The sequence below is a fragment of the Condylostylus longicornis genome, unplaced genomic scaffold (assembly GCF_029603195.1).
Source record: "Condylostylus longicornis isolate FDR11 unplaced genomic scaffold, ASM2960319v2 ptg000040l, whole genome shotgun sequence".
NCBI lineage: Eukaryota > Metazoa > Arthropoda > Insecta > Diptera > Dolichopodidae > Condylostylus > Condylostylus longicornis.
Window position 1 is genome coordinate 7,301,874 of NW_026578009.1, and position 13,356 is coordinate 7,315,229.

General features: G+C 23.3%; 3 protein-coding genes across 4 annotated transcripts; 1 reads left to right on the plus strand and 2 right to left on the minus strand.

Annotated features, from left to right (window-relative positions):
• Positions 1–305: 305 nt before the first annotated feature.
• LOC129609743 (tetratricopeptide repeat protein 1) lies at positions 306–1,633 on the minus strand. The gene is made up of 2 exons (XM_055521858.1): positions 986–1,633; positions 306–933 (listed from the first exon to the last, which is right to left on the minus strand). The coding sequence occupies exons 1-2, from the start codon at positions 1,498–1,500 to the stop codon at positions 654–656; spliced, it is 795 nt and encodes a 264-aa protein (XP_055377833.1). The 5' UTR covers positions 1,501–1,633; the 3' UTR covers positions 306–653.
• A 785-nt stretch (positions 1,634–2,418) lies between these two features.
• Positions 2,419–3,891, plus strand: LOC129609754 (MICOS complex subunit MIC27). Of its 2 annotated transcripts, none has more exons than XM_055521869.1 (4): positions 2,419–2,548; positions 2,664–2,832; positions 2,891–3,045; positions 3,395–3,891. In XM_055521869.1, exons 2-4 carry the CDS (start codon positions 2,666–2,668, stop codon positions 3,766–3,768), a joined length of 696 nt encoding a protein of 231 aa, XP_055377844.1. In that variant the 5' UTR covers positions 2,419–2,548; positions 2,664–2,665; the 3' UTR covers positions 3,769–3,891. The 2 variants fall into 2 exon arrangements, with proteins under 2 accessions (XP_055377844.1, XP_055377845.1); XM_055521870.1 differs by having other exon boundaries at positions 2,468–2,559.
• Positions 3,892–4,397: 506 nt separating this feature from the next.
• On the minus strand, positions 4,398–12,920 carry LOC129609857 (dromyosuppressin). The gene is made up of 4 exons (XM_055521996.1): positions 12,690–12,920; positions 5,579–5,693; positions 5,403–5,490; positions 4,398–4,846 (listed from the first exon to the last, which is right to left on the minus strand). Exons 2-4 carry the CDS (start codon positions 5,690–5,692, stop codon positions 4,752–4,754), a joined length of 297 nt encoding a protein of 98 aa, XP_055377971.1. The 5' UTR covers position 5,693; positions 12,690–12,920; the 3' UTR covers positions 4,398–4,751.
• Between the last annotated feature and the right edge of the window lie 436 nt (positions 12,921–13,356).

The following is a 13,356-nucleotide window of genomic DNA, read 5'->3' on the forward strand; positions in this document are numbered from 1 at the left end:
AAATGTCTTTGAAAAAGGAAAAGAACCGTTAAATAAACATGCGAAGCATTTTTTTAAATAAACAGTTACATATGTCAAATACATTTGAAAGTGTTATAATCCACGAAGTAGGTACACTAATCCTTAACAAATTTTACAATTATGCGTGAACGCATTTACATATGTACATATGTACGTATACATATGACTTCAAGCTTATGAGAAAGAACTGAAATGAAAGTGAACAAAAACAAAGCATTTAAGGCAGTAAATTTTTTTAAAAGTTCTTCATGTTTTCCTTTTAAAATTTTCAAATATTGTACCATGTAATGTCACAAAAGTTGCAAATTGTTATAACATTTAAATTTATAGAAACGACTAACTTATTTTTCAGCTTTTATAAAATTAACTTATAATACACCAGCAGCAATAGAAATATTCTCAATTGAATTCTAGAAAGATTTATCTCAAGTTTTATGATAGATTGCAAACTTCGGCCCAACATGTAATTTTGAAAATTCACATTCCAGAATAAGGTCTTAGCTTTGAAACCGATAATTAATTATAACGTTAAATAAATTGAGAATTTAGGTGGTAATAACTACTTTTAAGTAGATATAACTCAATATTATTTAAGTTAAATATTTATTAATTGCATATCTAAAAATTTTTTATCATTGTTTGAAATTGATAGAATATGATCCAGTTGCCGGATCTTGTTGCATCTGGAAATTGTTTGTAGAGAGTCCAAAAGGTCTCAAAATTGCATTCCCTAATTCTTTCAATTTTCCCATCATTTCTGTTTTAAGCTTTTCGTTTCGTTCTTCAATGAGGGGGGGTAATCTTTGAACCGCTTCTTGCGCATCTTTGCATGTCGGTTCTAACTCTAAAACTTTTTTAAAATCAGCAAAACTCTCATCTAATTTTTCAGTTTCTTCATAAAGCTTCGCTCTCCTAAAAAAATACAACAGCGATATTAAGATACTTTAAAATTACATTTAATTACCTCAAATATGCTTTCGTATATTCTTCATTAAGACTAATTGCTTTCGTACAGTCATCTATAGCAGATTTTTTTGAATCTAATTTAATTTTCGCGGCTGCCCTGTTTGCATACAAAACTGCTCTATCTTTAGGATAACATGAAGGCGCTATATTCAATGCTTTTGTATATTTTTCTAAACATTTTTCATAATCGCAATTTTTGAATAAGTCATTTCCTTCCTGTTTAAGCAAATCTGCATTTTCTTTGTTAGTAGCTTTTTGTTCATCAGTCATTTCTTTTTCCATTTCTTTTAATGCTTCTTCATCATATATTTCTTCCTCACAATCTTTAAATACCTCAGGTGATTCATGTTCTTCTTTGTCATCATTTTTGTCAGTAACAATTTCATCAGATAAATTAAGTTCTCCCTGACTCTTTACTATTTCATCAATAATTTCTTCATTTGATTTATTTAAAGCATCATGGTACACCTCTTCATTATTCGATATTTCTTCTATGCAAGTTTTATCAGACATTTTTATTTTTAATATATCTTTTTCTTTTGTTAAACACAAAAATTTCTAATGAAGTTTACAATAGTATTCAACTCGTAGATGAAAAACAAAAATCGTGAAAAATGTGAAAAAACATGAACAGCTGTTTTTATAAAATAGGAAGAATGGCAAATAAACTACTCCATACTGTCAAATAATTACTTCCATGGATGTGTTGATCTCTTGGAATTAATATACAATGCTACTGTATTCTCCTGTTACAATAACATGTTGCTAAAAATGCTAAGCAACTTTAATGCCGTATGCGAACTTATTGGTTGCGTGTTTTTTAATTGGTTTTACTAAAATTACTAATCACAAAAATCGAAAAAAATGTGGCAAGCCTGAACAGCTGTTTTTATAAAATACATAGGAAAATGGCAAATAAACTACCCAATACTGTCAAATAATTACTTCCATGAATGTGTTGATATCTTAAATAATATACAATGCTGTGTACGTGTGGCTTTTACGTGTTGCTAAAAATTTTAAGTAACGTTAATGTCGTGTGCGAACCTTGGATAGTCTTATAAATTTTGTACATATAATAGTAGCTACTAATGTGGGAATCATTAATAGAAATCTTTAAACATATAGTTAAGAGGAATCTTTAAACATATAATTTTTTACACCAAAATATTTAAAGAAGACAACGCAAATAATGAATTTCATATTTTGTTATATTTTAGCCAACGATAATACAATTTAAATTTAACGAAAAATTACTTTGGTGAATTTTATTATTATAAAGCCATAAAGTAGTATTCAATAAATGTAATTTTTTTTCAGAGAAACTTGTAAACAAATTCATTCAATACGGTACATTTATATGATACATTCATGCAGTTGATGGAATTAGAGTGTTAAAGTTTTAGCCTTCAAAAATATAAACATGAAATTGATTTAAGTAAAATTACTTTTGACGTGTTCTTTTGACAGTTACGCAATGAAAAAAATTGACCGATGAAAATTTTTTTGAAATATTAAAAAGGAAATTCATATAGATTTAATACGAAAACATTAACGAAAAGTGGGTATAAAGTAAATTATAATGTTGTTTAACATAAAATTGAATGGTGATCGCGATTCAATATTCGCTCATGATATAAATTTGATTTCGAATTCGTTTGTTTTTTTTTTTTCAGAAATGTTGCGGAAGGTAGTAATTAGTTCTGTCCCATTATACATTTCTGCGACTGCTGTTAAGAAGAGCGAGGAAAAGCCAGTTCCCCCAAAAGTTGAGGATGAATTTGCTCACTATAAATGCAAACCATCAGACTTACCTTTATATGTTCCTCTACATGCTAAAAACAAGTATTTTCTTACCAAACTATCGTTTTTTTTATCATTGATTTCAAACTTAATTTTATAGGAAAAGTGATGAACATCATAAGCTGGAAGAACCAGGTGCTATAGAAAGTGGGATCAGAGCCGTAAGACTTGAAATAAAGTCAGCATGCAATGCGGTTGCTTCACAAAAGCAGCATTTTGCAGATTATATTGAAACTGCAAAGGCTCATACGAAATGTATGTAAAACCGAAAATTTTCCAATTTGTGCAATTATAATAATATTTCTAAGGCATTAGTAGCTACAACATATATATCAATATATGTGTAACAATATTTTAGTATACTATTTAGTAGCATTAGTAAATTTTGTGATCTAACTTTTTAATTTAGTATCTATTAAAATAATGTATAAATTATTATAGATTTATTAGTATAGGATGTGCATACTTTTATGCAATAGGATTCTGAATACATATATACATGTATATATATATATATATATATAAATATGTACTTTTAATATAATATTTGATTATCGCTAGAACTCTAAGTAATAACAATATTTTTAACAATATTAATTTTTAGCAACTGTGGATTACTTAAATCAACCAGAAAATACAATGCCCCGTGTTGGTGCTATTGCTGTTGGTGGTTTAGCAGGTTTAATATTTTCTTTGCGTGGCGGTTTCATCAAAAGAGTTTTATATACGGGTATTGGCGCGGGCGCTATTGCTTCAATATGTTATCCAGACGAAGCTGCGAAATATGGTGATGTTGCATTAAAAGAAGCCGCAAAAGGAATAAATATAGGATATAATTTTGTTTTTGGAATTAAGCCTGGAGACGATGTAGAACCCATTAAACTTCCGAAATTCCCAACAAATTTATCAGAAATTTCAGATTCAATTTCAGATCTGGCGAAAAGTGCTAAAGATGCCCTATTTTCATCAAAAAAATAATGATTAGAAACTTTAGTTAATATTTTCAATTAAAGAAAACATGTACTTTAAAAAATTAAAAAAACTAAATTAAATATTTTTGCTTTTAAAAAATATAATAAATAAATAAAAATTTCGAGAATATTTAATGTTTAATACTTCTAGACCTATACAGTTAACCTAAAACTTTCCTAAAATGTAATATCTTCCGAAAACGTAGGAATTTAATTTTTCTTTTACTTGCTTTCTTTTTGTGAGTTTAATCTCAAACTGATATTTGTTGAATTTTCATTACCAAGTATAGATATGAATTTCATATAAAAATTTAAGTGTACGTTTCTTACCATTTTGGAATATTAGAAAACACATCGAATATTTAAAATATTTACCATTCAAATCAAGATATCGATAATATAAGAAATCTAAAATCTAGTAGGTTCATTATTAAAACAAATGCACATGGACATGAAATAAAACCATAAAATTATTTTATGCAACCAATTGAGAGGAAAACTTTCTGTATTTATTTAAAATATTAATTTTATAATATTATTATACATAACGAATATTTTTTATAGATGTACATATATTAAATGCTTTATTACACTTCGCTGCACAGAAATACAATATTATTTAGTCATTTTAATTATTATTATTATTATGTACTGACATTTTTTTTATGTTTTACATAAACATAAGTCTTTTGTCAAATATTAAAAATAATAAAAAAAGGTCTCAGAATTATTTTTTATATTTGCGTTAAAAATTACATTACATTAGATTACATTACGTTACATTACATTACATTACAGGATGTTTCGTTGATTTTAAACAAATACTTAATTTGTTGATGGTATAAATTATTGAATTCATTAAATTTTGTTTTTTACAACTAAATATAAACTTTTTTAATCTATTTAAAAAAAAGAGAAACAATAATAATCATATTGATATTAGGATTAAATCAAATTAAGCATAATTTTTTTTTATTTTATTGAAGATTTTTAACGTCTTCTACCAAATCGTAAGAAAACGTGATCAACATCAGTTCTCTTTCCATTGTTTGCTGTTAATAAATCGTCACTTTTTAACATTAGTGCTGTAAAACAACAAATAGGAAATTGAAGAAAAATGGTTTAATAATTAAATATAATTTAAAAATTTAATTTTGAAATAAAAGAAATACCAATAATAATTAATTAATAAGTCAACGCAACTTTTGAAAGTATGTAGTATTAAAAATCTAAATAATTCTTTAACTACCCTTCTCCGTTATTAATATTTACGTCTCTGTTGAAAATTGGGAGTATATAGGAGAAGTTGAGACTAGTAACGAATGAAACATACTAATTAAGTTGTTATTTTTTGAAAACAATTTTAAATAATTTACAAAATATAATTAAAAATATTAAATAATATTTTAAAATTCTTTAAAATTTTTACGTTAGGAACTTTTATTTTCTTTTCTAACTCCTAAAATATCGATAAAATCATAATGTTGTAACGAAATTTCGAAAGTACTTAAACTTATGTTTAAAATTTGCTACTTTATTGTTATAACATTTCAAAACCATAATTTGTGCATTAATTATTTAAATTAAATTTTAATTAATTTTCTTTATATAATTATAATATATTCATACACATACACTTACCTTCATTTTTAATATAGGCATTTAATGCATTAGATAATTGATTGGAATTTTCTAAAGCAATGCAAACTTTTTTAATATGTTGTGGCATCTATACATATACATATAATTTATATGTAAAAAAGATAAGTTGATTATTAAAAAATGAATGATTTTTAATTAAATTTTTAATTAGCTACCTCTTCCAATACACCAGGTTCACATAATGTTGGTGTAGTTGCTTGGTATGATTGAGTAATTGTAACGAAAAGCATAAAAGCTAAAAAGATTGTTGTTCCAATTTGTGATGGCATTCTATAATAGAAAAAATCTATTTTACATTATAGGTATTATAAGGAAAACTGTAATTTTTGAATAAATGCATATACATATATGTACATATAGGTAGGGTGTTTCGAATAAGGTGGCAAATTATTTTAGAGACAATTATTTGATCAATTTCCAACAAAGAATCGTATGGGGGGATGGAGTGCTTATATACTCTTTTTCGAGCTACAGCCTGTACCGGACTTTTCTTGCATATAAACAAATGCTTCTAACTTCGAAACAATACAACATCGTGTTATCATTAGGACGATTGATTGTTCTTTATTTTTGATCTTACAAATTATTTATTATAGCTTTCGAGATACAACTCGTCAAAGTCAGAATTTTTGTCAGTGCTAGAAATTGATCAAAGAATCATCCCTGAAACTGTTTGCCATCTTATGAGAAACATCTTTTATTCACATAGCTCATTCAAACCAATTTTGTAATTGAATTTAATAGAATTTTACAATTTTTTTCCTACAGTATTGCAGTTAAAGAGTTCGTAATGTTAATGAACTCTTTTTATACATTATTAATAATAATTATTAATAAAATTAATTTTAACATTATGTATACATCCATGCTTCATATTGTTTTTGAGCATTAACATAATAATTATTAATAGATTTAAGAATAGTTAAGCTAAATTTTGTTTCTATATTATTTATTTAATTGAGAATTACGTCTAATATTCAAGCTTAATTAAAACTCAAGTTTACAAATATAATGTACATGGAAATTATAAATTGTAATTTTTATAAAAAATAAATTAATATCGACATATGTACTTATATAATGCTATATATATACATACATATTTATGTACCTACTATATAATCCGTAATATCTTACATTTTTATAATTTTTAGCGTTATCCTTCGCATGAGTGACATAATAATTTTCAAAATATAATTTAATATATTTATTATTAGCTTTTATTCTTGAGATAATGCGTTATTAAAATATAAGCATGTACGTATGCCTGTTTGTACATACATATATATATATATATATATATATATATATATATATATAGTATATTTGAGCCTCATTCAAATTAATTTAAAAAACAAAATCTCCTTAGGAAAAAGAATTCAAGGAAATACAAAAATAATTGATGTGTTAAATATTGTGTAAGTATATGCAAATCCTTATGTCATTCAGATTATCTTTATGCTTAGTGATTTAATTTTAAAAGAATTGTTATAATATATTAAACGTCATATCATCCTTCAAATATATTATATTGTGCATACGTAAGTATATCAATTTTATATATGTATGTACATGTGTTTTGACTTTAAAAGTTAAATTTGATTATACTTTTTTTATTTTTATAAAACGATGAATGCTTAGACATTCTAAAGTAGTGCTTTAAGCACATTTTATTTATAATTTATACCAAATTAATTTTATATGAACTTGCGTAATATTTATAGCTTATTTAATATTTTATAATTAATTTATATAATTTTGTTAATTATGTAGATTTTTCAAATTTATTTACATGTACATGTTTATATAGCTCCAAAAATATTTACGCCAACATTAAACAAGTAAGTACATACAATGAAATTATAATGTAAGAAATTTAAGTTATTTTGGTAAATTTTCTCTAATTTCTCAAATTAATTAATATAGGGCTAATTTTATTTTGCGAATATTCTCTAATCTTTCATATTAAACTTATATACAATTTAAGTATTATAGGAAATAAATCAGGAAATTTGGACATTTGTCATACTTCATATTTTATAGCTATGTATTAAATTTTTATCACATTTGAATACATATTTTATGAAGGTAAATATAAATATATAAACCTATATTTAGTAAATTGCATTGTGTTACATGCAATATACATATATGTTATAATAATTGAACTGGTTATAAAACTGATCATTCAACCGAAGGGTTTTGAGTTCAAACCCATGCTAACTAAACTATAAAAATTATGTATTCAATATAGGAGCTTAATATACAATATACTACAAAAAAAATTAATATAAAACTAGTTACCTCTATTTCCTTAATATTTGTTATTAAATACCAGCAAAAATAAAGCATTATATAATCAAATACATTAAATATATTTAATATAAAGAATAACTAAACGCATATAGTACATATGGTAAAAACCCAATGGTGTACTAAACTGAAGCATGCCTATCTATTTATGATATCATGTATCAGCCCTATATCCTTCAAGGAGTGTAATAGGGGAAAAAAAACATGTTATATAAAATTTGCGTCAAAATAAAAAATTTTGAAGAAAATTGTCAAAATATTCATAAAATTTTAGATCTTAAAACTTTCAGTAATTTTGTTATTTAATTAAAGGAATAGAATTGCATTTTCTTAGATTCTCAATAATTAGAAGTTTGGAAAATGGTTTCTTTCAAAATATAATAATTATTTAGATTGAAAAGTACGAATCTATAACTAATAGGTCAATAATTTTGAAAGTTAAAGAAATAAATGTTGACATAAAATATTTTCCGCATATTCAGATTTTTTCTATTAACAAAATTTCTATAATGCAGAACTAACCCACTCTTTCAATTTTCATAATAATTTAATATATATATAAGTTTTTTTAATATTTTAATTAATTTACGGAATACAATTTTAAATACTTTCAAAGAAATTTTCAAGTAACTTACTTATATTTATATAAAATGTTTTCAAGGAAATGTACTTAATTTTATGCCTAAATAAGTGTAATATTACACTATGCAATATGCAATGTGTGTTAAGATTTTGAAATAAATCATAATAAAACTTCTTTGAAAATAATATTATTAAATTATGAAAAGTACGTAATTTTAATGCTATATATTTATTTTTTTAATAAAGTTTATGCGTGAAATTTAATATTAACTTACTGATTTGATTTCCTGAACATATAAATCATATATTCGAAATCATTTATGTACTATATACACCATGGTAATGTTAAAGAAAAAATGGAATACTACTGGGAATATTGGTCATAAGTAACAACCGTATAATATAATATTACAGAAAATTTTTCTCCATATAAATGTTAAATAGTTAACTGCGTAGGTATTTATGTATATGAATGTATAGTTCTTCACTTTTAGAAAAAGAGAAAATAATAAAGAAAATGCTTGAAAACATTTTTCAAGGAACATCACTATATTATATAATTTAAATTGTTTTGTTTATTTCTCAAAATAAATATTCTTATTTTTTTATTCTGAAATCGTTCAAATTCAATTAATCAAGTATACTCGTACATACAAAATATTAGATTTTCAATCTTATGTCCTTGTAGGTATTTTCTTCAGGTGAATTCTGTATAAACAATAAATGCGATATACGAATGCATTTTCCTTAATAATATTTTATTCCTAATTTGTATTTTATATGTATAGAAATATAAAATCAATTTATATTTATTAAAATTTATTACATTTTGTTTAAAAAATTGCATGTACTTGTTGTACATATTAATTTTTTCATTTTGATTGCCCAAGTTATATTTTATTTGAACTATTGAACTATATTATTTTGTTACTATGTGAGTTATTGTTTTATATCCTTAATTATAAGATCTCCTACATAATATTGCTATTTTAAAGAAGAGTGTTTTGGAAAGATGTTCTTTTGCATTTAAATTTTTATTATATTATTATTCGCCAATATGTTTTTATTCAAAATAAAGGAAGCTGAAACTAATTTTAAGTAAGAAGATATTTTAGGTTTTTTTAAAAAATAACTTCTAAGAGGGCTTTTGTAAAGCTATATTCGATTTTAACAGCCAATATACTTCTAGTTTATTTTTATTTAAAATTTAAATCTATTCTAATATCATTGTGTATGGTTGTAGTCACTATACATATAAATTGAATATATATGTACATACGCATGTAAGTGTAATGAGTTAGAAATATGTATAATGTAAAAATATTCAAATCCTATTATAGAAATATTAAGGAATCAAGCTCTTCAGAGATCTCCTGAACTGAGAAACATTTAAAAATGGAAAATATTTTATTTTGAGTTTCGAATAGAAAGTAAATCGTGTAAATATGGAAATTCTTATGACATTCGGATAATGCTTATATGTTTAGTGAATTTTTTATGTTTAATGAATAAAATTTCTAGTTTGAATATTTGCAAAATTTAAAAATTTAGTTTCCAAAAATTAACAGGATCTCTTACAATACAATGATTTAAAATAATAAGAATTCACATTTTATGTACTATGTATATGTGTATAAACATGTACACAAAAAATAAAGTTCTAATAGAAGATGCATAATCTTATCATTTAACAGGGAAAAACAAACAATATCATAAAATTGCTATAAAATTTTTATTTAACAAGATTTTTGCGTTAGCAATTTAATTTTTCACAAAATCTCAAAATGTAATATATTAAAGATGTATGATATTCATCTATAGAGGGTAAAGGAAGGTAAACCAAAAAAACTGCTTTTCAACCCAATTTATTTTCATTATAACATTATGATATGCGTAATCAAGTTACAATGTCGGAAAATATTTAAATATTTTTTTTCGAATTTAAAAATAAACTTTAGTAGATTTTATTTTGTACGATAAATATATTTAAATTTTGATTCACTTTAGTTGTTATTTGGTGTAAATACACTTGTTACAAGGTAGAATTAAATTTACTTAAAAGCAAAATAAAGCAAAATATTTGCAGTTCTTTATGAATTTTTTTTAAAATCGCTGGATTTATTATTTCTATTTATAGACAACTTACTATCAGTTCTAATTAAAAATTGAAACATTAAAGTGAAATTAAATTCAACTATAAAAAAATATTCAAAGTCAAATTCAAAATTGATAGAAATTGGACGATAATTTACTAAGAATATAAATCTCGAATAATATTAGATTTGTAACTCACTATAATAAATCGAAAAATATCTTAAAAGTATGTACATATAGTAATAGTATTTTTTATAAGTTGTGGACTGTACAGGGTGATTCGAAAAGATATAAGGCAGTATAAACCATTGGTTAGAGCAATCATCGGTAAACTTTTGTGGTGTATGAGCTAATATGAGTATGAGTACGGGCCACTCGAGTTTCTTACATTATAAGAAATATAAGAATTTACAAATGACTTTAGTGCCGCACTTTGCCCACGGCCAGGTTAGACGATCAAAAATAGATAGTACATTATTTAAAAGTTTATTTGTAGAAAAAAATTCCAAAAAAAATTCTAAAATAGCAACTTATTCTATTTTAATAAAAATTTTAAAATTTCATTTTTTTATCAAAACAACGGTTCTCAAAAATATGAGCTTCTTTAAGAATGATTAGTTTGATCAAAAATTAATAATAATTGAAAATTATAGCAGTTAAAATTAATAAAAAGCAAAAATAGCGGCCAATATTTGAGTTTATCAGAAATCAGAAGGTTTTTTTTTGCTATATTCCCAGAACTATAAAAGATTTTTTAACGTTTGATGACTTAAATTGTGTCTTGAAGAACTGGAGAAAATTATGTAAAGAAAATTTTCAGATTTTTTAAAATTTCGTAAGAAATTATCGGGATAAAGAAAACTAAAAAATTACAAAATTAACAAAATTGAAATTTTACTAAAGTTCGAACGCTTGTGTTTCCGAAAATATGCAAAAAAAATTATTTTGATAATTATATTTTGATTTTAAGTTCTTTACTAGTCCTTTCGAAAACTGCATATTTGAAGCTACCATTTTTTTCGGATCGGAAGCCATGAACAAAAAAATTTTAACTAGTAGAAATTTTGCGAAAATTCGTTTAAATCCTTTTATCTCTGAAATTCCACTACGGAATAATATTTTACCCCCGTTTTTGATTATCTAGCAAATGGTACATTTTGTTGTTGGTATACCAAATGACCCTGTATAAAATCAAATTTATTAATTCAGGGTGATTTCTTAAATTGCAATATTGTGTTTAAAAACCTTGTTTGAAATAAGTAATTGACAAAAATTATAATAAATTTTATAGTTAGCCGCTTTCTCATCGGCAATCCAATTTAACTTTATTATGTATATATTGAAAATTTCATTATAATGAAAGTTTTTGATTATGCAGTTTTCATTTCTACAACTTAAGAAATTTTAACTGAATTAGACAAACTATTCTATATTCACCTGTTTTTTTTTAAAAAAAAGGTAACAAAGTTTCAAAAAAAAAAAACAACCAAATGTAATTCCGAAACCAAAACAAATTTAATTTGGTGAGAAAGAGAAATAAAATAAAATCAGATTAAGTTGATATGTATATATATATATCACTTTAATTCGTATTTTTAACTATACTGACTAGTATTTTTAACCAGAAAGAGTTCATTATTGAAGAATGTGCTTTAGATTTGCTTTATAACTAAATTCGAAATAGATTTTTATTCAAAAATCAGTAAAATCTGTCAAAAAAAAAATTTAAAAAATTATGAATGTCGTATCAGAAACAAAACAATGTCGCAAGCCGAATGAAAATGGTCCAAATTTTTACCATGTCGTAGCTTGAAATATCGTATTAAAAGATATCGTATCTCGAGGACTTTTGTGTATTTAATTAATGTGACTAATTGTAAATTTTATATTAATGAAAATTAACAAAATTTAGTCCGAATTATATATTACTTAAAATTATAGTAATATATTTTATTAAGTTTTATAAATAAGCACAAATATATTTATGAAAATCAATGTAAATTTGTATAAGCTATTTACAAAATACTTAAATTATTAATTTTAATAATTTATTTAAATAAATTAAAATATTAAATAATTTATCACTTATTTTTTTATAGTTTTTTTAAAATTAATTCCGCAATAAAATCCATAATTTCTTTTTTTTTTAGTTTAATTTCTATTAAAAATTTAATTAATTTGAAAATATTAACACAAAAAAAAGCATTTTTAAAAATTTAATTTTTTAATTTAATTTTTAAATAATTAATATATAATGTAAATATTTACAATACAAACCTGTATAAAATATTTATTTGATTTATTGTTTTTTTTTTGTGGAAAAAAAGAATTGTTTTGTACAAAATAACTTTATATTTAATATTTATTCAAAATTTATAAAATATACTTTTAATGTTAATATAGAATTCCTCTATTTGTTAGGGAAATGAAAATTAATTTTTTTTTTTAATAAATTTAATTTAATTTTTTAAATATTTAATTAAGTATAGCTTCTTTTTTTCACTTATTGTGAATGAATTGAAACCTGTTGTACTTATGATGAAAATTTAGAAAAATATCCTTATTATATAGGAATAAGAGAACATCATAGTCAGAATTTCTTCGAATTTTTTTTTTTATTTTTCTATGTATGTGTGTATGTATAGATATAGTAAGTTTTATCATTTAATATTGTGATTTTGTTATAATATAAAATTATATTTTTTTTATGTATTTGTGTAGTGCATTATAGAAATGACATATATGTATATATACCCTTATATATATATTAAATATATGTATATAAATTTTCTTTAAATAAATTGCGCATGTACAATATATTATAAAAAATTTTTCTTTAAAAAAAAATCAAAGACTTCGTCATCATTACCATTATAATATTTTGTACAATAATGTCCTTGTCGATATTGTCATTTCATATCAAAAATCATAAATATCAAAATTT